This window comes from Panicum virgatum, chromosome 6K (assembly GCF_016808335.1).
Source record: "Panicum virgatum strain AP13 chromosome 6K, P.virgatum_v5, whole genome shotgun sequence".
Lineage (NCBI taxonomy): Eukaryota > Viridiplantae > Streptophyta > Magnoliopsida > Poales > Poaceae > Panicum > Panicum virgatum.
The window spans coordinates 39,448,838-39,472,976 of record NC_053141.1 but is presented as its reverse complement, the minus strand read 5'-3'; the positions used below and the strand labels follow the sequence as shown (position 1 = coordinate 39,472,976).

Sequence of the window (24,139 nt, the reverse complement as noted above, 5' to 3'; positions counted from 1 at the left end):
GTAAAGATCGTGGGGCGCTACTAACCAAAGGGGAAAGATCCGTCGCCCTCGCCCCGCCCATGATTAACATAATTATTAGCCGCTGCCCGCCGGCCCATGCTGCCGCCGCTGCCGCGCTCGCTCGCCGCTGCCGGCGGCTCTGCTGCTACTGCTGCCCTTGCATGGCCATGCCAACCCGGACCCATCCGGAAAGGAGAGCACGGCTCGGCCGTGCCCATCCAACATCCATGGCCCTGCGCCCCTGCGGTTTTTTTTTTTAATCCTGCCCTCATGATTCGATCCCCGCCCCTGCCTCTGCCTGCTCCCTTTTGCCGGGCCACTCACGTGCGCTCGTCAAACCCATGTCCCGCCGGGTCAAAACCGAGCCCCCCCGCCCGGAGGGACACGGACACCTCCTCTGGACTGGTCCATCCCCGCCTCTCCTCAGCCTCTCCTTGCTCGCTCGTAGCTAGCTCCCTCACTCTCGCTGTCCCTCACTCTTGGTGTGGTGGGATGGAGCTGGGGCTGAGCCTGGGGGAGCCGGACGCCGGGAGGGCGGCGGCGCCGGAGCTGGGGCTGGGGCTCGGGGTCGGCGCCGCAGGGAGGGGTGACGATGCCCGGAGGGGGAGCGGCGCTGCGGCGAGGGCGGGGGCGGGAGCGAGGTGGTGGGCGGCGCCGGTGGCGGAGCCAGAGCCGGCGGTGCGGCTCAGCCTCGTGCCCAGCTCCAGCCTCGGCCTCCACTGGGCGCCGCCGCCTTCGTCGGACTGCGGTGAGCGCCCCGCCGCGTCCTCGCGTGACTTCTCCTATTCGCATGCCCGATGGTGCTGTGCCCTGACGGCGGCGTTCTCCGTTGTGTTCGTTGCGTGCAGGGGGCCGCTCCTCCGAGGCGCCGGCGCGCGGGTTCGACGTGAACCGGGCGCCGTCAGCGGCGGCAAGCGCGTTCGCGGCGCTGGAGGAGGAGGACGACGACGAGGAGGACCCGGGCGCGGGGGCCCTGTCCTCGTCGTCGCCCAACGACAGCGCGGGCTCCTTCCCGCTCGACCTGGGCCGCCGCGCCGCCGCCCACGCCGAGGCCGCCGCGGCGCGGGCCTGCGGGGAGCGCTCGTCGTCCCGCGCCAGCGACGAGGACGAGGGTGCCTCCGCCGCGCGCAAGAAGCTGCGCCTCTCCAAGGAGCAGTCCGCGTTCCTGGAGGAGAGCTTCAAGGAGCACAGCACCCTCAACCCCGTAAGCACCCTTCCATTCCAAAGCTTCAGCATTTCTGATCGCGGCAAACTAGCTATTGGTCTCGACGCTGACGGAGCCTGCCGCCGGCGGCGGGCCGCGTGCAGAAGCAGAAGGCGGCGCTGGCGAAGCAGCTCAACCTCCGGCCGCGCCAGGTGGAGGTCTGGTTCCAGAACCGCCGCGCCAGGTGCGGTGCATGCACAGAAAAAAAAAATCTCTGCGGCTCATCAGGCTCGCTCGGCTAACCTTTGTCTTCTCCGGCAACGGGCAGGACGAAGCTGAAGCAGACGGAGGTGGACTGCGAGTACCTGAAGCGCTGCTGCGAGGCGCTGACGGAGGAGAACCGGCGGCTGCACAAGGAGCTCGCCGAGCTGCGCGCGCTCAAGACGGCGCCGCCCTTCTACATGCACCTCCCGGCCACCACCCTCTCCATGTGCCCCTCCTGCGAGCGCGTCGCCTCCAACCCCACCTCCACCGCCGCCTCCACCTCGGCGCCCGCATCGTCCGCGCCACCGGCTCCAACGGCCGCCGCCACCAGCAGCAGCAGCAGCGCCGCCGCCGTAACGGCAACGGCAACAGCCGCGCGCGGCGAGCCCCGGCCCTCGTCGTTCGCGGCGCTGTTCGCGGCGACCCGCAGCTTCCCGCTGGCCTCCCAGTCGCGGCCGCCGGCGCCGGCGCCGGCGAGCAACTGCTTGTAAATACGCGCCCGCCCCGCGCGGCTCCCGCTGGCTGGTTGGTTCTCGTGAGAATTTTTGGGGTTTCCGAGGCCGTCCGTCGCCGTCGCGTCGACGGCCGGGTTGGATGCGAGGAGCCGAGGTTGTTTCTTCCAAATCCAAGTGCTCTCCTGTTTAAGAACACGGAGTGTTCGTGGTAACCACGAACGGTTCAGGGTTTAAGCTCTGTCCAGGGCGAAGAAATTGGTTCCATTTTTGTTTTCTTGGTTTGCTCGATCGGCAGCTCGGATCGAAGGACGACGGTGTTGCCGTTGCCACTGTTTCATGAAGTGCGTTTGCTTCGCAGTTCGCGGTTCGTACGAGGGGGCTTGCAGATTTGCGAAATTATGGCGCCGCACGGGTCCCGAGGGATGGAAATTTTCTCGAGATTTTGCCCGCGTACTCCACCACCGGCGTGCTGTCCGATCGCTTTATGAGCGCCGGTGGCCTTGCACTACTAGGGCCTTGTTTGCTTTTAAGATTCCAAAATTTTACAAGATTCTTGTCACATTTATTGAATATTTCAATATATGTATAAAGTATTAAATGTAGTTAAATAAAATAATTAATTACACTGTTTATTTATAATTTGCAAGACAAATTTTTTAAGTCTAATTAACCTATAACGAGATAATAATTACCAAATACAAACGAAAGTGCTATATAGTATTTTACACTTAAAAATTTATACATCTAAATAGGACCTAGCTTGTACCGTACTCGTACTCAGTAAGGGTTGGGAGGAATAGGAGGATTTCACGTGGAACGGTACGGTGTAAATATTCAAAAATCAACGGGTGCAATTTGGAATGTTTGGGCTCTCAAGTTGAGGCCTCGTTTGATAGTTTAGTTCAAAGTCATAAGTTTTGTCACATCTCATGCTTTTTATCGACGCGGGGCACCACCCATTTCCATTACAAAAGCGGAAATACAGAGTTTAAGTTTCACAGAGAGCGGAAGAGGGAGGAGAGAAGGGGGGTGGGGGGGGGGGGGAGGTTGCCGAACCCAGAATTCCCAGATCACAACCCGCAGTTATCACAGAGTTATCAGTTTAAGAAGCTTGAACAAGATGGATAGATAAGCCGATGTGCCACAGAAGCCCAGACTTTTTCGCGATCCCTTCCCATACATCTTCAGTTGGGGGCGTTCTTGTCCTGCGCATCATCAGAGGGTGAAAGGAAGTAGCCGCACTGCTGACGAGTTTCTTGGATGAGTCGGCCAGCACCTTGTGAGCACATGCCAGAAGTTGTTGCACACCGTCTAGGATCCTCTCCTGCGTCACTTCATTGTATAGACCTGTCCAATATGTTAAGAAAGAACAAGCACAGATTATAAACTCACTTAGATTTTTTATATGTTTCTTATCAAAGCATGCTTTGTTTCTGCATTTCCAGATTGTCCAACAGACTGAAGCACACCTGTTACTATATATTAGTTCTCCTCCTGGCAGCCACTTGGCTATCCAGATTTTATACTGGTTTAGGTTCCTGAGGATGCCATTAGCCCCAAAGAATCTTCCAATGATCCCCCAGGTAATTCTGGCCATTGGGCATCGAAAGAACAGATGTTCAATTGTTTCATTTTTTGGACAGAAAGGACAAGTCGGGTCCCCGTCACATCTCATGCTTAAATAACAATTTGAAGTACTAAATATAGATTATTACAAAATTAATTTTATAAGTTGTAATTTAATCATGAGATGAATGTATTAAATCTAATTAGTCCATAATTTGACCACTATTTGCTACAATAACTATCCTTTAATTATGTATTAATTATACTTAATGGATTCATCTAGAGCTTTATTGCAACTTATGGAATTAATTTTATATAAAATTGGCATTCGAATATTCGAATTGACATCTGATTTTTTTTATGTGACGACTACTTAAAAACCAAACGAGATGAATTTTGGAAATCTCTAGAGAACTGTACGTTGAATTCTAATCCGGATTAATTTAATTAAATGGCATTTGGGTGGAACTGGAACTAGACAAACGAAAGCTCACATTTTCAGTGGCAGGAGAAGGTTAGGTTACCAATGACATTTGGAGGGAGATCGGACGGCTTGACAGTTAAGGCAATGCCTCGTGAGGTGACGGAGGGATGGAGCGGCTAATCGCTTTGAGCAAGAGAACAAACAAGTTTGATACAGCGACATCTACGGGCGAGGCTTTATATTTTGGATAGGGTTTATGATCTAGATGGCATCCTCTGGTCTTAGAAGGATGAGCAATGAAAGCTTATTGGTGTTTTTTTTTTCAATTTTTTCATGAAATATTTGAGAAATACTACATATGCAAATTTTTTGGTTAAAAACAATGGGTATTCAGTTGAATACCTTCACTTTCACCTGGGCCCGCCCCTGTCGACGCGCCGCCTGACTAATAGCTGTAGTTAGCAGATCATGGACCACTCCAAAACTCATATTTTAGCCGACCAGGTGATTACGCTGAGCGTGACTTGACACTGGAATACAAAAATGAAGCAAGATAATACTGTCGTTAAGCATGTCTGCGCCTTATAATAGATCATGATTATGCTGTGTAGGGCTGACCCGTGACCGGTAGACAGGGCTTTCGCAAGCGTTCCGTTTAATCATTTATTGTTGCTTCCAGATGAGAGAAGCGCGCACAGGCAGGTCCTGTCCTGTCACACCCGGTTTACGAAGGCAAACCGTATGTATCTCTTATGTGCGTCAGGATCAGTTTATACACATATGATTGACTATAAAGCGAATATCATCACAAGTGCAAAGCGAAAAGAGAGTATTAAATAACTTTATTACAAAACCGAATGTCATAAGCAAATAAGTAAACGTCTATAGAGTAGCAACAGAATCTTCTTCAACACAAGCAGATGACTGAGAGACATATGCCTAGAAATCCTCATAGTCTTCAAGATACTCCGGATAATTGTTGTGCTCTGAGCAGCAATTATGTAAGGGTAAGTATACTTATGGTTGTTACTCAACAAGTGGCAGGAAAACAACTATAATACATGCAAGGCTAGAACAAGGAATAGCTGACACGGTTTAACTGCACTCAACACTTTTAATTGATCAAGTTTTATTAGCAAGCATTAATTAAATATAAGTATATACCATTAAACCTACAAGATAAGCATATATGAAGATAAAGAATATACCCATAAGTAAAAGCGTGGATTTAGATCAACTTCAAGTTCAATTATCATGTGAGGGTCCAAGCCGCTCTTGACTGAGCACGGCTGATATATCAGTTTTACATTCTGCAGAGGTTGTACACTTTCACCACAATTCGCGTAAATGTTCAAAGAACTTTAAACCCAAACATGCAAGTGCGGGCCGGACACCATATCACACTTCCTTAGGTATGACTACATAGGGATGCTATGAGCCCTTTACAAAGATTCCCTAACCTATGACAATCTGCTAAGATTTCAAGCTAAAGCGGCCATAACACTTCCTAATAAGAGTGACGCCTTAGCCAGGTCTACACTACTTAAGAGGACAGAGCTATACCCAACGATGCATCCCCTCTTGCTCTTTCGGCAAGATTGTCACAAGCCAGAGTTTCTAATTAATTAGCTAAGATCAGAGCCATGTAATATTGTGGTTGCTCTGTTTTCTTGGGTGGTTCTCCATGTTCCAATTAACACATATGATCTTGATTAACAACATTAAGCCATCATGAACATGAAGTAAAACAAGTATAACATTTGTCTCATCATAAACCAACCATAACCAAGGTATAGCATCTAGCATAACTACCCAACATGAAATTAAACCCAAGTTGATTAAGGAAAAAGGTAAACAACACTAGGCACATCCTTAATTCGGGTCCCATCATATTATAGACACATGCATGCACACAAAAAGTAAATGTGATTTGTTTGGTGTTTCATGGGACAAAAGCATGATCAAGGGTCCACTTGCCTTCCTCAAACTGCTGTTGGTCCGGTCCTTTGAAGCCTTGGTCTTGATGCGGTTCCTTGAACTACGGATCGTCTATCGCACCAAACACGCACATACAAGAAAACAAGTGCAAAAGATAAGAAACAATACACCAAATAATATAAACAGTACAAAAAGATTGCTAAACTATTGTACACGTTGGGATCGGGCGGGCGCAAGATTCGTCGAAAACGGATTAAAAACAAAAAAGTTATGTCTAAAACAAGTTTAAGGGCCAAAACGTAATTAAATCTTAACTCAGGGGTTAGCTCAGAAAAACTAAGGACGGCGGGTTCTATTTCTGAAAAACTGAGGGGTTTATTTGCAAAAAGACACGGTTGACCGCTACATGGCTGAGTTGACTCAGATGGATCTAATCTGGGCCGTCCGATCTGGATCTAACGGCTTCGAGCGGTTCAGGGGGTTTGGGCGGCGGTGCTGGCTGCCGGCGGCGAAGCAGTCGGTGGCGGGATCGCTGGCGTAGGCCGTAAACGGCCGTCCGGGGCTCGTTTCGAGCATGGCTGGCACGAGAAGCACGAGCGTGACTTCGCGAACTCGTCTGGACGGTCCGCGCGGGGTAGAAGCGAGCGGAGCAGAGCTTGCGGCGGCGCATGGCGGAGCGGCGGCGCCGGCGAGCAGTCCCGGGCGAAACAGAGCGAGAGAGAGGAAAACAGATCCCGCGTGCTTCACTACCTCGGCGGGAAGTTCCTGGAGGGCTTGAAGTCGACGGGAAGCGGCGGAAACGGCGGCGTCGCGGAGCTCCGAGCTCCCAACAATGGCGCGACGGAAGCTAGGGTTTGCGAGGGCGAAGGCTGCGGCTTTGATTTGATGGGGTTCTAGGATTCTAGGGGGCGCTTTATATAGGGCGGGGCAGGGCCTCGGCGCTCGCCGTAGATGGAAGGCGGAGGCGTGGGGGCGGGCGGCGCTTGCACTCTACTTGAGTCCGGGCTGCGCACGGGGAGGGGGATGACCCCGACAGGTGGGGCCCGCCTGTCGGTGGCTGAGAGAGAAACGAAGGAGTGGAGCGGGTTGGGCCGGGAGGAGAAAAGAAAACGGGCCGGCGGGGTGGTTTTGGGCCGCAGGGGGGAAAAGGAAAAGGAGGGAGAGGGAGAAAGAGGTGGGCCGGCTGGGCTGAAAGGGATAGGGAAAAAGGGAAAGGTTTTCCATTTTCTGAAAAAGGCTCAAACACAGTCAACTCAAATTCGAATTAAAGAATTCAAATTCAAACTGAACCACAAACAAAATAAGATGCAAAGGCAGCATGAAAATGCAACACAACCTATTTCCCTTATATTTCTTTTTATGGCTAAGTATTTTATTTAATTCCCGATAAATGCTCTAAATTCAAGATAAATTAAATAAAACCTTATCGAACCTACAACAAATCTAATTAAATTTATTTAGGTTCCTAATTTGAAAAATTACGGGTGTTACATGTCCCCTCCCCTCACTAGTCGCCTCTGAACCCTTCAGAATCCTTTGTTTGAGTTGTGGCTTGCCATGAAGGCCCAGTGGTTGCGCATCCTCTGATCCTACTGCACACGGTGCAGGACTGGAGTACACACTGTACACTGTTCTCATCTTCCTACTGTCATTTTGTTTCTCATCATTAGGGATGTAAATAGTACGGATATTTTCCGATCGTATTCGAATTCGATCCGGTCTAGAAGGAGTTTTATCCGTCCGTATCCGATTTCGAGTATCCAATGTCCGTAACTGATCTGTGTCCGAATGCTCAAAAGTTACATTTTTATGATGTCGATATCCATTACAGTTTTATCCGACAAAAACTAACAATATCTATATCTGACTCCATATTCGAACACAAATATGAAAATAAATACGATATCAGTAATATCTGTTCGTATCCGATCCGTTTACATCCCTACTCATCAAGGATGGAAGAGGGTAAAAAAAATGATGGAAGGGCAGTTCTTGGGTGCATCGTCTTTGAAAATGCCTTAATGTCAATCCTTCAAAAAAGGGAAAATTCGATTCGTGCCACCACAACTCCGTGAAATTGGGTGTCACGTTCAAAATCATGCCACTCAATGGCATGGATTTCAACATGAAATCCAACTTCAAGAAATTGTAGTGGCATGGATCAAAATGACCCAAAAAAAATGCCTTAATGTCTTGCACATATGCCTCGTAACTAAAAAGCTTTGCACAGATGCAGATGTCCAAATTTGTTCCCATTAAAGGCGGCAAGGAAGACAAATTTCAGCTATTGCATCTAAAATTTGTCATTTTGCATCTTTTAAAATGACGGAATTTGGACTTAGGGTCTTGACTGTACATAAAGGGGCTGATTGGTTCGTTGCTTCCGGGAGCCTGGCTCGCACCAGCCATCCAGGCCCGCGCTGGCCAGGCTCGTGAGCTGCACCGTACCTTTGTTTGGTTCACGTTTCCACACATTCAGGCCAATAGGAGAAGCTGATTGGTTGCGCCTGGTGCATGAGCTGGCCTTGCATCGGTGCTCTCTGATCGTAGCTCCTGCATGCACACAACTCGCACGCGCCGAGCCAGGCTCCTGAGAAACGCCCGATTTGAGCTTCTTCTCCCGCGAGCCTGGGAGGCCTCTGCTGCATCTCTAGGGCCAGGCTCTACCCCTTAAGCAGGTATCCAAACATAGGGACCCTGCATCCCGGGAGTCTGGTTCCCTCATATGCAGGGAACCAATCACTCAATCAGGCTCAAAATTTTGATGCATCTGTATCTAAGCAAAGTTTATTCGAAAAACACTTTGACTTGTTCTTAAACTAAATTTCACCATTTGTTCTAATATTTATTCCATTTTCACAATCACACGAGATGCCCCGGAGACTACTCAGCCAATGGACGGAAGTGATTCCGCGATTGACATGACACCAGCAACAGCAAGTGCTTCGCCCGGCATGGTGATGAGCAGCGAGGACGACGGCCGAGCAGGAGGGGCCCCCATTGCTGCGCCGGAGGCAGGCTCGCCGTGAGGCTCCATGATTGCTACATCTTGCTGCCTGTCCTCCGGCGTGTTCTGTTCCCCCTAGCTGCCGCCACGACCGATCTCTGACGCCCACTCGCCGCTGCCTGCCTCCAACTGTTTGATTGGATTTGGGATTGAATAAACTGTTTGATTGTCTTCTTGGAGCTGGGCCTGCTGGGTGATGGCCTGATGGACCTGCTTTTCCTACCCACGCTCTTTTCACTCATTCCCTGCCTCTCTCATGGGGTCCAGGAAGCTGCCGCTGTTTTTTCTACCCCTTCAATCTTGGGCTCTTGGCATGGCACGAAGTCTAGTGAGATCAGTCACACACACACACACACACACACACACACACACACACACACACACACACACACACACACACACACACAAAGTCTAGTGAGATCAGTGACCACTGAGCAGCCATGATTCCTAATGCTCTGCAATGTGGTACTGCAGCATCAAGCGTTTGTTGGAGGTTTAGTCAGACACACACATAACTTGTTTTGAACGTTTAGATAGCTATGGAGAAAGGCACATGAATTGGAGTGCGTGTGGCAGTACTGAATCCTGAGGCTCATCAGTCCTTGTGCTACCGTTATGAGTCAGAATATTCAGAGTAAGGGAATGTGCTGCAAAACTCTTACCCGCAGAATGTTCTGCCGATGAAGAAAGTTCAAAGGATTTCACGGGAATAGAATTTTCCTTACAACTACATGGAGACCAAAGCATCCCATTACAAATTGTATGAGCATCCAGGAATTATTATGGCTCTAGGAAAGACAATCAAACCTTCTGTCCCCATCAGCTAGTACAAATCAGGCAACTTGACTAGGCGTCTGGGCCCTTGGACCCTTGTCCTTGTTCACGGCATGGGAATCTTTTTTTAATAATAAAAAATTAAAAGATCAAAAGATTCTTATCACAGCTATGCCCATGATATGCTTGATACGCGCAAAATATGCTCCCAACGTTAAGGCTCCATATGCTTTCAAGCGGAGTGCGACCGGGTATGCGTCTTAAACTTTTTGAGATTCCATTTTCTTGGTCAACTTAACTGGTTCACTAAAATTCTTGCGACCCAAAGGCTTCAGAAGCGTGCTAGAACGCAGTTCACGGCAGTCATTTCCTGCGATCCGGATAGACTCGTTTCTTGTTGGCTCCGGCCATTTGACTCAGGCAATGGCTTCATTCGTTCCTGTTTTTTTCTTGAAGTCGGGCGCACTGATTCTGCCGCATTGACCGGAATGCTGTGCCAAGTTTACAAGTCAGGCAACGACTCAGGTTCACCGACAAATGCTGTGCGCCTGTGCCAAGTCTTCCCTGAAGTCGTGCACACTTACCTGCCGCATTGAAACTGTGAAGCCTGAATCTAGCTCTCGGAACCGGAAGGCTCGTTGATGTTTCTTGGAAACAACTGCATGACTCCGCGAAGCAGTTTCTTCCGGGAACTTGTTTGACTCGAGTTGAGGAGACAAGCTTGCACCTGATGAAACTCCAATAAGCGTATCGAAGCAGTAATGCACTGCTCAAATCAGCTAAATGGAAACAGCCGATTTCCCAGGACAAGCAGGACTTGAGCACGAGCAGTACAACAGAAGAGTTCGAGAATAATTCTTGGATCAGTATCACAGCACGATATTGGCAGGGATATCCTGCTCCCGAATATATGCTCATAAATATGCGACGATCTTTATCACAGTATCCACAAGAACAGTACAATCGAGAGAATCCCACATCCTTTTACTCGAATACATTGAATCACTTGTATTCCTACATTTCTCAAGTGGTCAGACCAGCTCATGTGCCGGCACTCAAATCTGCTTGCAACACTTACAAGTAACCACCAGGCATGTCATTGTATGCCGAAGAATGTGTAGTTAATTTGACCAGATGAAACCTTACCTTCCATCAAACATAGCATCAGAGGCCAAAATTTTCTTGCTACAATGCTACTGTCCCATCCAAACTGAGTATAGTCTAGGCCAAAACATTACCTTCCCATATTTATCTACCAATGCAGGGGAAAGCAAACATCACCAACTGTACATAATTGTATTTATTAATTACGAAATAAGTTTAACCAATATACAACACGCGAAGAACCCATGCAACGAATGCCCTTGGTATCCTCAGGACAACTTAGTTCAGCATGTAACAACATGCTTATCAACAGGAACATGACAATCCGGCATATGATGGACTCCTTTCTACTCTTGTTGGCTGACAGCTAACAGCAGCTACCTTATGACCTGAAAAGGGAAGAAGAATATGAGCACGGCAACAGATAAGACTTTGCAAGCTTTAAGGAATAATAGACAGTAACAGCAAAGTCGTAATACACAAGAATGACTCTTAGGATTGTAAAGTCAAAAAGATGGCGTCGAATGGCCCTTTAAGAAGCAATCGCGGCTCACCCACAACTTTATTCTCTTGAAATGTCAGTTCAGTTCCAGATGAAGGATTATTCATTACGCAAGTTGATAAATGCTGCTACAACATAAGAAGTCCAGCTTTATTGCCTAGCTAGTTTGCCACCACTAACTACATCTCTCATTCACCAAAATGGAAATTAAGATGGACATTTCTTTGTGTCAACTAATTCTAGCGGCACAAAGGTGCTATCTGTGGTGTAAAGTGAAGTACTAGCACACTCATAAAGCACTGCACTTCTGCTTTCTTAATAGCAAGCTCACAGGAGCAACCCAAGTCAAGCAGTCCACCGTTTCTTCAAAAAAACAGCATATGTCTATTGAAGCAGTTGGAACTATAGGCCATGAGTGAATCCTACTCTATCAACCTCTTCGCTGTCGAATGCACAGAATTTCAATAAGCCAGGTACATCTCTATGCTTGCGAATGTGATGGTCAGGTTTTCGTGACCATCAATCAGACAATTAGCTGTTCCAGCATTTTTTTCACAACAAAGCAAGAATGGTGTATATGAGGTTATGACTTATGAGCAAAATTTGTTAATAGCAGAAAGACTTGACGAAGATGTGCTTATGCTATACTAAAACAATTAGCATGAAGCAGGAACAGGAAGCACAATAGAGAAAGAATGGAGGTGTAAACTAACAAACTACCAATAAAAAGAAGATAAGATATTTAGAGCTAAAAGCATGAAAAAGGATTCAGGAATTAAGGCTGTCAAACTACAGCAGCATGAGCTAGTTTCATTCATTTGAAGGATATCAAGGCAGAATCTGCAAAATCTGTTTCCAGCACCTCGTACGAAATTATACTAATCCAAATAATAGGTTCCACAGAAAAAAAATAATTAACCCAGTGAAGTTGATTATAAACATCGCCCGAAATGAACATTCTAGCAGCTTAAACCGGTTTCAAACAATGTGGTAAACAACTTAAGTCCACATCATCTTTCTTAGTTCTGTATTTCTTTCCTTCAATCAAAATTCTGCAGAAAAACATTAGTTTCCTATATTTGTGCACATCTACATCATGAAAACGGAATGCCAAGCATTAAAGTTATCTTCTAGCCTTAGACAAAAGCGACAGGATAATGATACTTCAAAACCATAGATATCCTATTCATTATTGCACAGTAATGACTACCAGCTTAGCTACGACTTAAGATATTATATCTAAGACAGAAGTAACTTGCAGATGCACATCTTAAATGATTAGGATGCTTTAATCCAGTCATGATTTGTAAGCATGCGCTTAAATTAACTGAAGAACACCTAGCCAAATTAACAGAAAGTAACAACAATTGTGTAAGAACACTTAGATGCGCATAACCTTCGACAACACATGGAGCAAGGCTCATAATCAAGAGCAGAAAGTGCCTAAACAAGTCATTGACAATAACTTCAATTTGCAGTGCTCACATAATTCAACTTCATACAATTGATTATTAAAACTCTAACTGAAGCAAATTAGCTACCCAGGCATTTGCCCGATCAACTAGCTGAAAACACACAGCAAATAGAAAACCACAATGTAGCACGACCAACGACATATTATGATCACTATTACAGAGCATGAAAACCACTGAAACTGTTTTGTTCATACAGGCTAAGCAATTCAATTCAAGCTCCAGGGATGCAAAACAAATTCAGTAAGTAAGGTTGAGAGATTTGCTTCGATTTGTTTACCTGATAATTGGAACCTCTGGCTCAATCAAAAAAGCCATCCCCCTCGCGGGCCTCCGACATGACTGCATCGGACTCAGGGTGCGGAGGCCACTCAGACGACACGGTCTCGCCGCTATTGGCAGGTCCACCAGCTCCGTCCCCGGTGACAGCCTGCGCGAGCTGCGTGGGCGAGGCCGAGACCGGAGCAGCCACCGCCGCACCAGCGTGCACGCGGCTGCGGCGGCGGGTGGCGGTCGTTAAGCGGATGGTGATCCGCGTGGGCGCCGAGTCCTGCTCCACCGGCGCGGCCCCCTCCGCGGAGGCGGACGGGATGCGGAAGCGGCAGACGGGGCAGGAGTTGTGCATCTCGAGCCAGGTGACGATGCAGGAGGAGTGGTAGAGGTGGGCGCAGGGGAGCTTCCGCGCCTGGGAGGCGAGGGGCAGGTCCTCCTTGCAGATGGCGCAGGCGGCGGCGGGCTCGGCCACCTCGACCGTGGGCAGCGCGGCGATGGACGCGGCCGGGGCGGGGAGCTCCCCGCCCCTGGCGGCGGCGGGGGCCGGGGGCAGGCCGAGCTGCCGGTGGAGTACGGCGTCGAAGGCGGCCGCCACGTCGGGGCGGTGGGGGTGGGGGTCCCGGAGCGCGGACATGGCGGCGACCGCGGCCAAGTCGCCGACGAAGGCCCCGTCGCGGGGCACGTCTCTGACGTAGCGGCGGAGGAACTCGCGCGCGGACTCGAGGTCGACGTCGTCGTCGTCGTCGTCGGGGTCGTCGGAGAGCTCGGAGGAGGAGGATGAGCCGGAGCCGGAGCCGGGGAAGGGCGGCGGCGGCGGCGGCGGCGACGGAGGGGGGTTCTCCTCGAGGAATCCGCGGCAGCAGCTCGGGCAGACGCGGTGCGGCGAGGAGGGCGGGGCGGGCGGCGGCCCTTGCAGGTCCACCGTGGCCCCGCACTCGTAGCAGTAGAACAGCACGGGCTGGGGCGGCGGCGGCGGCGGCGGAGAAGCAGCAGGAGGAGGAGGGGAAGAGTCCTCGGGGAGTCCGCGGCAGCAGTTCGGGCAGACGCGGTGCGGCGAGGCGGGCTCCGGCGGCCCGTGCAGGTCGGCCGTCCTCCCGCACTCGTAGCAGTAGAACAGCGGCGGGGACGGCGGCTCCCCGGCGGGCGGGGAGGGCGCGGACGCGGACGCGGACATGGTCGGGGCCGGCCCTCCCGCTTGGGCGCCTCCGCCTTCGGGTCCTCCTCCTCCGGGTCGCCGCCTCCTCGGCATCCCCCTTTCCTCTGCTCGGCTCGGGGCTGGGGATTTGTTGCGCCAGCGCCGCGCAGTCCGCGCACTCCCCCAGCCAGCACAGCAGAGCGTGCCGCCCGCGGCGCGCCCTCCCTTTCCGCCGCGCGGGCCCCGCTGGCCGCGTCAGATTCCGTGCCCGGAAAGGCCCTGGTGGGGCCCGCGCCGGCGCCTGCGAAATGTGATATGCCTCGCTGATGTGGCCCGTCTGCCTCCACCCCTCCATCACCCGCCGCCGCCTCGCATTCGCCGCCAGCGAGCGAGGAGGAGGAGGAGAATGAGATTGCCATGGCGGCGGCCTCCACGGCTTCCCGCCTCTCGCCCCCTTCTCGCTCCCACGTCCGTCCCCGGTCTCTCCGTCCTCCACTCCGCCGCTCGCGCTTCTCCCCCGTCCGCGCTGCCAAGTCCGCCCCTTCTCTTATCCACTTCTTTTTTCTTTACCTTTGTTGCAAGTAAACATCATGATAATTCGCAAATGTTTGGTTTCGAGCGGTTCATGGAAAGTTTGGTTAAATTTCAATCTCAGTTAATATTTGGGCGAGTGATTGTTCATGGTTGTAATAGGAATTTAAGTATGGGCAGTATGAGTGAATTCTGGACTCAGGTAGTACTCGTTGAATTTCACCTTTTTGGAGCATTATTTAAGTTCATGGTTGTAATAGGAATTTAAGTAAAGAAAGTTCAAGTCATTAGCTTGAACCAAAGGATGATGGGATGAAGGATGCGGCATAAACTTCAGTTTTTATCTCCGTCTAGTTTATGCACCTTTCCTGCATGCTCTGCCAACATCATCTGCGAGTTTAGCTGTAATTCTCTCCGTATGTCCGGTGACAGTTTATCTACGTGCATTTGCTCTGATGGCCTCTAGTTCTAGTCACTGTCAACTCACATTGTCATCAAGGTGCAAAATTAAGTTGCATGCTCCTGTTCCAGCTTACTAATGGGGCCACTGTTGGTGGCTTGGTGCAACTACTTACGAGATACGATTCTCAAGCTATGCGCAGTGCATTTCATCTGTCAGTATAGCACAGTATTCAGTCATATGAACCTGTGATTGTAGGTTGGAAGCCGTGCTGTCTATTGGAAGTCATCTAATCCCACACCCAAGAAAGGTGCTCGCTGATAACATCACTGTCTGCTTTCTCTTAATCCTTTTTACAATTCAGCTTGCCAAACTTTCATTATGTATTCTCATATTTCCCAGGCTGCTAGTGGCGGAGAAGATGCTTTCTTTGCCAACAGCGATGATAGCGGAGTATTTGCAATTGCAGATGGTGTTTCAGGGTACGCCATTTTTTAAACTGTTTCTCCCCCAAAAGTGCTGCTGTGAACTGCAATCAATGCCTTTACCTCCTCCTACATCGGAGTGTCTGTAGAACTTTCGATAAATATATATGTTGCTTTCAATAATATGCATTAACACATGGTTTTTATCCTGGTAGTCATTCTCTTATCTACTGACAGATGGGCACAAAAGGATGTCAATCCAGCTCTGTTTTCTCGAGAGCTCATGAGAAACAGCTCTAGTTTTCTCAAAGATGAGGAGGTATGCCTTGCTAAACATTAGTACTATTAAATATACACCCATTTCCTTTAGTCTATAGGCCTGCAACAAATTTACATCACATGGAAGTTGCAGGTCAATGGTGATCCTCAGATTCTTCTCATGAAAGCTCATGCTGCAACTTCTTCAATCAGATCCGCAACAGTGTAAGCATTGTTCCTACAGTATTATATATTACAGCCTTACAGTTAACTCTTTGTTCTGTTCTGGCTGATACTTAAAAATCTGTACAATTCATTTCAATGGTAATAGAATCATTGCGGTGCTTGAGAAGACTGGGACTCTGAAAATTGCAAGTGTGGGAGATTGTGGTTTGAAAGTTATTCGCAAAGGCGACCTTGAATAATATATTATATAATTTACTCATTCTGTACAAACTCTAACCTATAATTGTCTTCTCTTCCTCAATGTCATACTAGGCCAAGTAATGTTTTCTATATGCCCTCAAGAACATTACTTTGACTGTCCATACCAGATAAGCTCCGAGGCAGCTGGTCAGACATATCAGGATGCACTGGTATGCACTGTCTTTTACGTTCTAATTAATTTTTCTTTATTATGTTTAGCACCAGCAATATGACATGTCACTGCAAAAGTTTAATCTTAAAGGTGGCTAATTGGTAGAATCAACCTATTATGAAGGCCCACTATCGGATTAATTAAATTAAATTTCATGATGTGAATGATAAAAGTTATCATGCACATGTAAAGATTGTTTTATTGCCTTATTAGTATATATGGACACCTCCTAAGTACTTTCAGTTTAACGAGCTTCGTGACAATGGTCATCACACACATACGTGATCCAGGTGTTCAATTAAGACTTCTGCTTTCCAAGTTTGTAAATTTTTTGGTGTGTCAGGTTTGCAGTGTAAATCTCATGGATGGTGATATGATTGTGAGTGGTTCAGATGGACTTTTTGACAATATCTTTGATCAAGAGATTATTTCCATAATTTCTGAGTCATCGGGAGTAAATGAAGCTGGTAAATTTCTCGCTACTACAAAAGGGACCATCAGACCAAAAAAGGACCACATGTTCCACCCCTTCTAAAACCATGTTAAAGTTTTGCCTAAGCTTTTTACACAGCAAAAGCATTGGCAGAGCTTGCAAGAAAACATTCAGTGGATGTCACATTTGATTCACCCTACTCAATGGAGGCCCGGAGTAGGGTAAGATACAAACCCCTCTTATGATAGTCTCATTTACATGTCACTCTTTACAACATCAATGATGGCACATGTTTCACTCCGGCACGCAGAATTTTGACGTCCCATGGTGGAAGAAGCTTCTTGGAGCGAAACTAATAGGCAGACATCAGCTCTTTACAAGACGCCATGCTCTATATTCTAACATAGCAAGATCAATTAGCTCATTGGTGCCCAAATTTTATTACTGTAGGTGGCAAGATGGATGACATCACAGTTGTCGTCGCGCAAGTGAAAACTGTAGCTGTCCTAGAAGACGAGGTAGACCTACAAAGCCACTAAATTTTGCTACAAAAGCAACACCGATTCATCATTTTATCTTTTCGACAATGGGAATATGTGCTATTTCAGGGTGGTGACATAGAAGAACAGAAAGGGAACGAGCAAAGCATTGCTGTTGCAGTTGCGTCTGCTGAACAAAATGAAGAATGATCAAGAGCTAGCTTGAGTTCTCAACCTGCCAGCATTCCCTCCAATTTTTTTTTTCTGTGATGGACTGATGGTGTATTATACAATTTGTGTGGATAAATTGTGTGTAGTTGGGCATGTATATACATCCAGATTGGGTTTAATATGAACGAAAATATGAAGTCAATTCAGTACATACCAGCATAGGGCCTCGAGTTTACTCCTTCACAGCTCACATAAATACGCCTTCAAAACAAAATAACTGCAATATTAGAATACATATTAGCGCCTGCAGGGGCGTAGCTACGTGTGACACCGACTACTTGCGGCAAAATCAATAAGAAACTAGCTAAGGCAGGCTGCTCGCGTCTCTGTTGTCGTTCTGAATTCAGGAATCTACTGTAGGCCTGAAATAACTGAAAAATTTGGAGGCGTTCTTTGAGAGTTCAGAAGGCCTCGTTCCTGAGACGGCGAAACCTGTTCGATTTTTTGCCTGAAAACGGATGAACGCATTGCTCACTGGTCACTAGTCTTTCTATACAGTTTGCTGCGTTTCATCACCGGTAAAAAGAAATTGGAAAATTTTCTTTCTTATGGTTGGTGATGATGTGAGTTCCGTGACGCGAGTGTGCTTTAGGCCTCTAGCCTTTGTTTACTGCAAGCGTCCGGTACTGACTGAGACCATACCAGAGGTAATTCTAGATTTCACGGCCCCAAAAAATGGGTTCCAAGGTATGACCGGGCATTGCAGATGCGGCACAAGTTTGACTTCGCCTGCTCTGTTTGGAAATTGGAAGGAGGATTAGTCACCAGATGTTGGTCCGATTGCCTTGCTTTTGTCCCGGCCTGATGGATCAGTCTCGTTCGTTCAGACATTCAGATGACTGCATTTGTGAACTGTCCTCCTTTTGTAGAGGAGAAAAGGGAACATGTTAATTGCAACCGCCGCATGGCCACAGATCCACAATGCATAAGAAACGTTGGTAGATAGTCGCAAGTAATTGCTAGTACTGCTGCTGCACCTGAGCTGTGACTGATGCTACACGGTACAACACGGCACTGATGTTTGGGCCTGAGAGTACTGTAATCGTTAAGCCCAAAAACAGAGCAATTTTGGTGGGCTCGGACCTCGGATTGTGGTTGGTTCGTGCTGGCCTAGTTTCAGCCAATGAAGCAATAGAAAATGACAACAACTTAAACAAAAAAATATGAATCACGATGTGATTTAAGCCGTCAATTTTTGGCTGAAAACAAATAAGACACTTTTTTCATGAGGAACGTTTGGACAGACGCGCCGATTCAGCTTGTTGGGTTTGGCCCAATGTGGTCATAGTTTGGGTCATGTAGAAAGCTCCGAACCAAACCCAACGCCTCACATTACAGTGGTATATCCTCTTCGTTTGGGCTATATATGGCCATGAAAATGGTGGTAAAACACTCGCTGATACTCTGCCCTGCCAACAACGACGCTTTGGCCGAGTGGTTAAGGCGTGTGCCTGCTAAGTACATGGGGTTTCCCCGCGAGAGTTCGAATCTCTCAGGCGTCGTCTCTTTTTTTTTTCATTTTGCAGAATCACCCATGAACATCCATCAATTAGGACGCGTTTAGTTCTCAAAATTTTTTAGGAAAGTTACTGTAGCACTTTAATCGTGATTTAATTATAGAACTAATTACATGGATGGACGGGAAATCGCGAGACGAATCTATTAAGCCTAATTAATTCGTCATTAGAGGTTGATTACTGTAGTATAATATTATTTAATCATTACATAATAATTAGGTTCATTAGATTCGTCTCACGATTTTGCTCGGAGGTTGTTAAATGGGTTTTGCGAGTTATCTATATTTAATACTCTAAATTAATAGTCAAACATTATAAGTTAGTGAAAATTTTTGAGAACTAAAGGTCTCTTATTTTTTTCACCGGTGGGTGCTAGCCAAAGGGCCTCTTTATTTTTCCCCATTCCGGCATAGCGGTGGAAGCTACCAGACACCTTCCTCCTTTGCCCCTGGACTTCCAGAGTATTCCGAGCCACCACCGAAGCATCCAGAAGCAGCCGCCCCCCTGCTCTAAAAAAACTGCCCCCCTTCTCCGGCCATCCTCCCCGCACCACACAGGCACACCCACCACGCGCAGATCCAAACGCGACCCGAGCCCGACCAAACCCTAAGCCCCGCCTCCCCCTCCCCCCCCTCCGCCTCCGCGCGAGCCATGGCCAAGTACGGCGAGGGCGACAAGCGGTGGATCGTGGAGGAGCGCGCCGACGGCACCAACGTCCACAACTGGCACTGGGCGGAGCGCGACTGCCTCGAGTGGTCCCGCGCGCGGCTCTCCGCCCTGCTCGCGGGCCTCACCGTCCTCGACGGCGAGGGCGGCCTCACGCTCCGCACCGTCGCGCTCGACAAGCTCGACGGCGAGGCCTACGTCAACATCCGCAAGGGCAAGGTCATCCCGGGGTACGAGCTCTCGCTCACCCTCTCCTGGGAGGCCGAGGCCGCCTCCGAGGCCGGCGCCTCCAAGGTCGCCGGCGCCGCCGAGGTCCCCTACCTCGCCGACGAGAACGCCGACGAGGACCCCGACCTCCGCGTCACCGTCCGCGGCGACGAGACCCCGCTCGCGCGCCGCGCCAGGGACGCCTTCCTCGCCCGCGGCAAGCCCCTCGTCCTCGAGAAGATCCGCGAGTTCGTCGCCGCCATGGCCAAGGGCGGCCCGGCCAAGGACGAGCTCGAGTCCAAGAAGACCTCCGCGAAGGGCGCCGCCCCCGCCGCCGCGCCTGGCGCCGCCCCGGCTGCCAAGAGGGAGGAGGTCCCCGCCCCCGCGCCGGCGGCCAAGGAGAAGAAGGCCAAGGGGAAGGACAAGGAGGGGTTCAAGACGATTGAGATGACGGAGAAGTTCTACTGCCGCGCCAAGGACATATATGAGATCCTGATGGACGAGAACAGATGGAAGGGGTTCACGCAGAGCAATGCGAGGATCAGCAGAGAGGTTGGAGGGGAATTCAGCCTCTTTGATGGCTCCATTACCGGCGTCAATGAGGAGCTGCAGGAAGGGAAGCTGATTGCCCAGAAATGGCGGTTTGGGAGCTGGCCGGATGGCCTGTATTCCTCGGTAAGTTTCTCGCACGATGGATGCCTGATCTATCTATGCCAACAAGTTAGGATGGTACTGCTCGGGTGTGCTCAACCTTATACTGCATATCAAAACTTAGGATGTCGAAAAAAGTAAACGGCGATAAGTTATTCATTCAAGGATTAATATTCGTTTTGTCCAAATCCAAGAATAAATAAAAGTTTGATATGCCTAATAGGGGCTGATGTTTGCTAGGCATGGTAGCTTCCTCCCATCTGAATTCAAATTGCTAAAATCAATAATAGAATGTGAGGATTCATGCCAATCTATTTAAATGTTCACTTTGTTATCCAAATACATTTAACAGCAAATATGTCTCACCTTTAATGGCGCAGTTTTGGCTGTTCAATCTGCGTTGGTGAGTACTGGGTAGTGGGTACACAGTTTCCAAATATATTTAACAGCTAATATGTCTTAGTAATGGAATTATTCAATTTCTATCAGTGAGTGAACACTTGGGGTTGCTGAAATTTCTGCTATGAATAGAGGTTAGGGTCACCAATCCACACCCTTATTTGGCTCTTTGTGAATATATGCAACAGTGCTAGTTAGTACGCCCTATTTTTGTCACGAGTTAATTAGGCCCTGTTTAGTTTCCAAAAAATTTTCTATAGTACTTGTCACATCGAATTTTTGGACACATACATGGAGCATTAACTGCAGTTGAAAAAATAACTAATTACACAGTATAACTGTTTCATAGAATTTTTTAAGCTTAATTAGTGTATGATTGAATATTAATTGTCAAATAACAACGAAATGTACTACAGTATTAAAATCCAAACTTTTTTTGCAAACTAAACGCAGCCTTAGGAACTGAGCATTTTGTTGAAATTTGTGCATGCAACGCCTCCCTACACCGCCTTACATTTGTGGGCACATATAATTTTGAAAGTAAGTATTGTTGGCTTTTGCTTAAGGGGCCGTTTAGTTCCCGAACCAAAAATTTTTGGATGTCAAATCGAGGGTTTGACCAGACGTCGGAAGGGCTTTTTGGACATTAATTAAAAAACTAATTTCAGAACTCACCTGGAAACCGCGAGACGAATTTTTTGAGGCCTTTGACCGCATCATTAGCCTAAGTTGCACGGATACGGATACGTGTATCGGTATCGGAAGGATACGGATACGCGGATACGACAATTTTCTAAAAAACCCGATACGCGGATACGTTTACTATTTAAATAAAATAAAATAATAATAATAATGCAGCGCCACAAAGTATTTCCTCCACCAATAATAATAATGGCTTCTCCAGAATGGAGCCAATTCATGTTAGTACCTAGGTATTTCATAAGAAATATGGCACCAGCATATCAACTACTAACTGCGGGTCCCACATATCATACACTTCATTTTTTATCCACCCACTCCCCCCACCCCGTCGCACTCCACTCTCTCTCTCCTCCCTTCACTCTCCCCAGGCCGGCGGCGGCGCTCCTCCGGCCTCCCTCGCCGGCACCGGGCTAGACGGCGGCAGGCGCGGCAGGTGCGGCGGGCGGCCACCGGATCTGGTCGACGGCGGGGGCGCGGCGGCCCTCCTCCCTCGTCGCGCTGGATCCCCCTCCCTCCTCCCTGCTCCCTCCCTCGGCGGCCATGGCGGCCGCGACGCGGTTCGTGGTGTAGCGGAGGCGCGGGACGGCCCTGCTCCCTCCTCCGCCCTCGATTTGGGGCGGCGGACGGCCCTGCTCCCTCCTCCTCCCTCGATTCGGGGTGGCGGCGGCCGGAGCCCCTCTCTGGCTCTCTCTCCCCGGCGGGCGGCCTCGGCGGGCGACGAGCTCGGCGGCCTCGACGGTCTCGGCGGGCGGCGAGCTCGGCTCGGCTCCGGTGCCCCGCACCTCCATCCTCCCTCCTCCCTCTCCCTCCCGCGGCGGCGGATCTCGAGCTCGCGCGCTCCTCTCTCTGCTCTCCGATACGGCAACAGATACGTATCCAAACCTGAGTTTCAAGGCCCATTGCGGCCCAGTACGCCGATACGCGATGGATACGTATCCCCGGAGTATCCCTGGCGTATCCGTATCCGATACGTATCGGATACGGGATACATGGTCTCCTGGACGTATCGGGGTAATGGAGTCATTAGCACATGTGGGTTACTGTAGCACTTATGGATAATCATGTATTAATTAGGCTCAAAAGATTCGTCTCGTCGTGTACATCAAAACTGTGCAATTAGTTTTGTTGTTTAACTATATTTAGTGCTCCATGCATGTGTCCAAAAGGGGAGGCACAAATTTCGAGGTGAAAATTTTTGGTAACTAAACGCCCCCTAACTTGTGTTTTGTGTGCTTAACAAGCTAAAATGTTCTCACACTGTTCTGAGTGCTGCTGTCTAGCAATTGCTGTATGTCTTTTCTTTGGTAGATAAAATAGTGTGCTTATTGGACAGGATGTCTATAATTGTAACTGTGCATTTGTGGATTACCTTACCCAATTTATTTTCAGTGTCACCTCACTTTGTCGAATGATACTTGAAATGCAGGTGAGGTTGGTCTTCGATGAGCCCGAATCTGGAGTTACAATCATAAAGCTCAAACAAACTGATGTGCCTGAGGAAGACAAGTATGTTTTCATTATTCATTATGTCATTTCCTGTGCATTGAACTTCAAATCTTGCCTCCTGCATGTCTAGAAAAAAATTGAACTTCAAATCTTCTAAAATTGTGTATCTAGTTACTTATAATATCTCGCTCTGGCGGCATTGTAGGTATGGTAATTCAACTGTGGTGGAGAACACGGAGAGGGGCTGGAGAGAACTCATTTTCCAGCGGATACGTGGAGTGTTCGGTTTTGGGATCTAAAGAAGTGATACAGCCTGAGCTGGGTCTCTAATTTTTACGGAGTCGGGCCTTGGATGCCATAGTTATCCATGTTTTACTCACCCAGTTATTCCATGTTGTTAAAAGGCAAAACTCAGCATACCATGGGGGTTAAAAACATCTGTTATTCATCATGCATGCGTACTCTTGTTTGGTTGGTCAACATGATCGTGTTGTGATTGTGTTGTGTCTGCCAGTGTCACAGGATGACACGAGTAAATGGAACGTAGATAAAGAGTGCCGTGAATTGAAGTTAGGTTTACGACTGAAGTATCGCACCAGCTATTTGCTTCTTGTCTCCAGCCTCATTTACGATAAGGTATAAATGTCTGTTGTGTGTTGCGACAGATCGGATCAGAGGTTGAGTACCCACCTCTTGAGTACTGCTGGTACCTGGTAGGGTTTTTGTAAGCGTCCCTCCAGCTTACCGATAAATGGAGTGGTGAAGTGGCGCGTACAGACTTCAACAAAGAACGTGTGAATTGATCGCAATGAATTAACACATGGAGGAGCAAGTTATCTATTGAGGAGTCAGCTAGAGCCTTGATGTCCTTGCAAAACACACTGTATCAGAACACAAAACATACTACTGATGACATTAAGGGGTAGGCAACCATGAACATTTTTACTAGGGGAACATGAGAAAGAAACTACACCGATGAATCTGGTGCTAAAACTTATGTGGCAACCTCTAGAAGATGGTTGGGTTAAAATCAATGTTTGATTGTTGATGGAAGTTTTGCTGAGGCCACGGGACAAGCTTCAGTTGGTATTGCCATCTGGGACCATTTAGGACAAGTGCTATTGGGCAAGTGCTACTC

General features: G+C 48.6%; 4 protein-coding genes and 1 non-coding gene across 9 annotated transcripts; 4 read left to right on the top strand and 1 right to left on the bottom strand.

Annotated features, from left to right (window-relative positions):
* Positions 1-284: 284 nt before the first annotated feature.
* On the top strand, positions 285-2,204 carry LOC120712585 (homeobox-leucine zipper protein HOX27-like). Its single transcript, XM_039998419.1, has 4 exons — positions 285-748; positions 849-1,204; positions 1,309-1,388; positions 1,473-2,204. Exons 1-4 carry the CDS (start codon positions 493-495, stop codon positions 1,897-1,899), a joined length of 1,119 nt encoding a protein of 372 aa, XP_039854353.1. The 5' UTR covers positions 285-492; the 3' UTR covers positions 1,900-2,204.
* Positions 2,205-10,794: 8,590 nt separating this feature from the next.
* Positions 10,795-14,249, bottom strand: LOC120712582 (E3 ubiquitin-protein ligase SIRP1-like). The gene is made up of 2 exons (XM_039998412.1): positions 12,931-14,249; positions 10,795-11,065 (listed from the first exon to the last, which is right to left on the bottom strand). Exon 1 carries the CDS (start codon positions 14,170-14,172, stop codon positions 12,952-12,954), a length of 1,221 nt encoding a protein of 406 aa, XP_039854346.1. The 5' UTR covers positions 14,173-14,249; the 3' UTR covers positions 10,795-11,065; positions 12,931-12,951.
* Positions 14,250-14,419: 170 nt separating this feature from the next.
* LOC120712583 (probable protein phosphatase 2C 1) lies at positions 14,420-17,569 on the top strand. 5 transcript variants are annotated; one of them, XM_039998414.1, is made up of 12 exons: positions 14,420-14,591; positions 15,248-15,299; positions 15,392-15,471; positions 15,652-15,733; positions 15,827-15,897; positions 16,004-16,083; positions 16,171-16,268; positions 16,614-16,737; positions 16,842-16,924; positions 17,014-17,062; positions 17,154-17,221; positions 17,312-17,564. In XM_039998414.1, exons 1-12 carry the CDS (start codon positions 14,476-14,478, stop codon positions 17,390-17,392), a joined length of 984 nt encoding a protein of 327 aa, XP_039854348.1. In that variant the 5' UTR covers positions 14,420-14,475; the 3' UTR covers positions 17,393-17,564. The 5 variants fall into 5 exon arrangements, with proteins under 5 accessions (XP_039854348.1, XP_039854347.1, XP_039854349.1 ...); XM_039998413.1 differs by having other exon boundaries at positions 15,821-15,897; XM_039998417.1 differs by having other exon boundaries at positions 14,460-14,591; positions 15,630-15,733; positions 17,312-17,569.
* Positions 17,570-18,833: 1,264 nt separating this feature from the next.
* TRNAS-GCU lies at positions 18,834-18,915 on the top strand. Its single transcript has one exon. It is a non-coding gene; the product is annotated as a tRNA-Ser (tRNA).
* A 552-nt stretch (positions 18,916-19,467) lies between these two features.
* LOC120712581 (activator of 90 kDa heat shock protein ATPase homolog 1-like) lies at positions 19,468-23,593 on the top strand. The gene is made up of 3 exons (XM_039998411.1): positions 19,468-20,478; positions 22,982-23,061; positions 23,207-23,593. Exons 1-3 carry the CDS (start codon positions 19,582-19,584, stop codon positions 23,298-23,300), a joined length of 1,071 nt encoding a protein of 356 aa, XP_039854345.1. The 5' UTR covers positions 19,468-19,581; the 3' UTR covers positions 23,301-23,593.
* Positions 23,594-24,139: the final 546 nt, after the last annotated feature.

Bases quoted from the DNA above. Each gene is read 5' to 3' on its own strand.
- LOC120712583 (XM_039998413.1), top strand. From the start codon at position 14,476: ATGGCGGCGGCCTCCACGGCTTCCCGCCTCTCGCCCCCTTCTCGCTCC. The intron at 16,084-16,170 runs GCGACCTTGAAT...ATGTCATACTAG, and splicing joins TTTGAAAGTTATTCGCAAAG to GCCAAGTAATGTTTTCTATA. The intron at 16,925-17,013 runs GTAAGATACAAA...TCCGGCACGCAG, and splicing joins CAATGGAGGCCCGGAGTAGG to AATTTTGACGTCCCATGGTG.
- LOC120712585 (XM_039998419.1), top strand. From the start codon at position 493: ATGGAGCTGGGGCTGAGCCTGGGGGAGCCGGACGCCGGGAGGGCGGCG. The intron at 749-848 runs GTGAGCGCCCCG...CGTTGCGTGCAG, and splicing joins GCCGCCTTCGTCGGACTGCG to GGGGCCGCTCCTCCGAGGCG. The intron at 1,389-1,472 runs GTGCGGTGCATG...GGCAACGGGCAG, and splicing joins TTCCAGAACCGCCGCGCCAG to GACGAAGCTGAAGCAGACGG.
- LOC120712582 (XM_039998412.1), bottom strand. From the start codon at position 14,172: ATGCCGAGGAGGCGGCGACCCGGAGGAGGAGGACCCGAAGGCGGAGGC.
- LOC120712581 (XM_039998411.1), top strand. From the start codon at position 19,582: ATGGCCAAGTACGGCGAGGGCGACAAGCGGTGGATCGTGGAGGAGCGC. The intron at 20,479-22,981 runs GTAAGTTTCTCG...CTTGAAATGCAG, and splicing joins CGGATGGCCTGTATTCCTCG to GTGAGGTTGGTCTTCGATGA. The intron at 23,062-23,206 runs GTATGTTTTCAT...GCGGCATTGTAG, and splicing joins GATGTGCCTGAGGAAGACAA to GTATGGTAATTCAACTGTGG.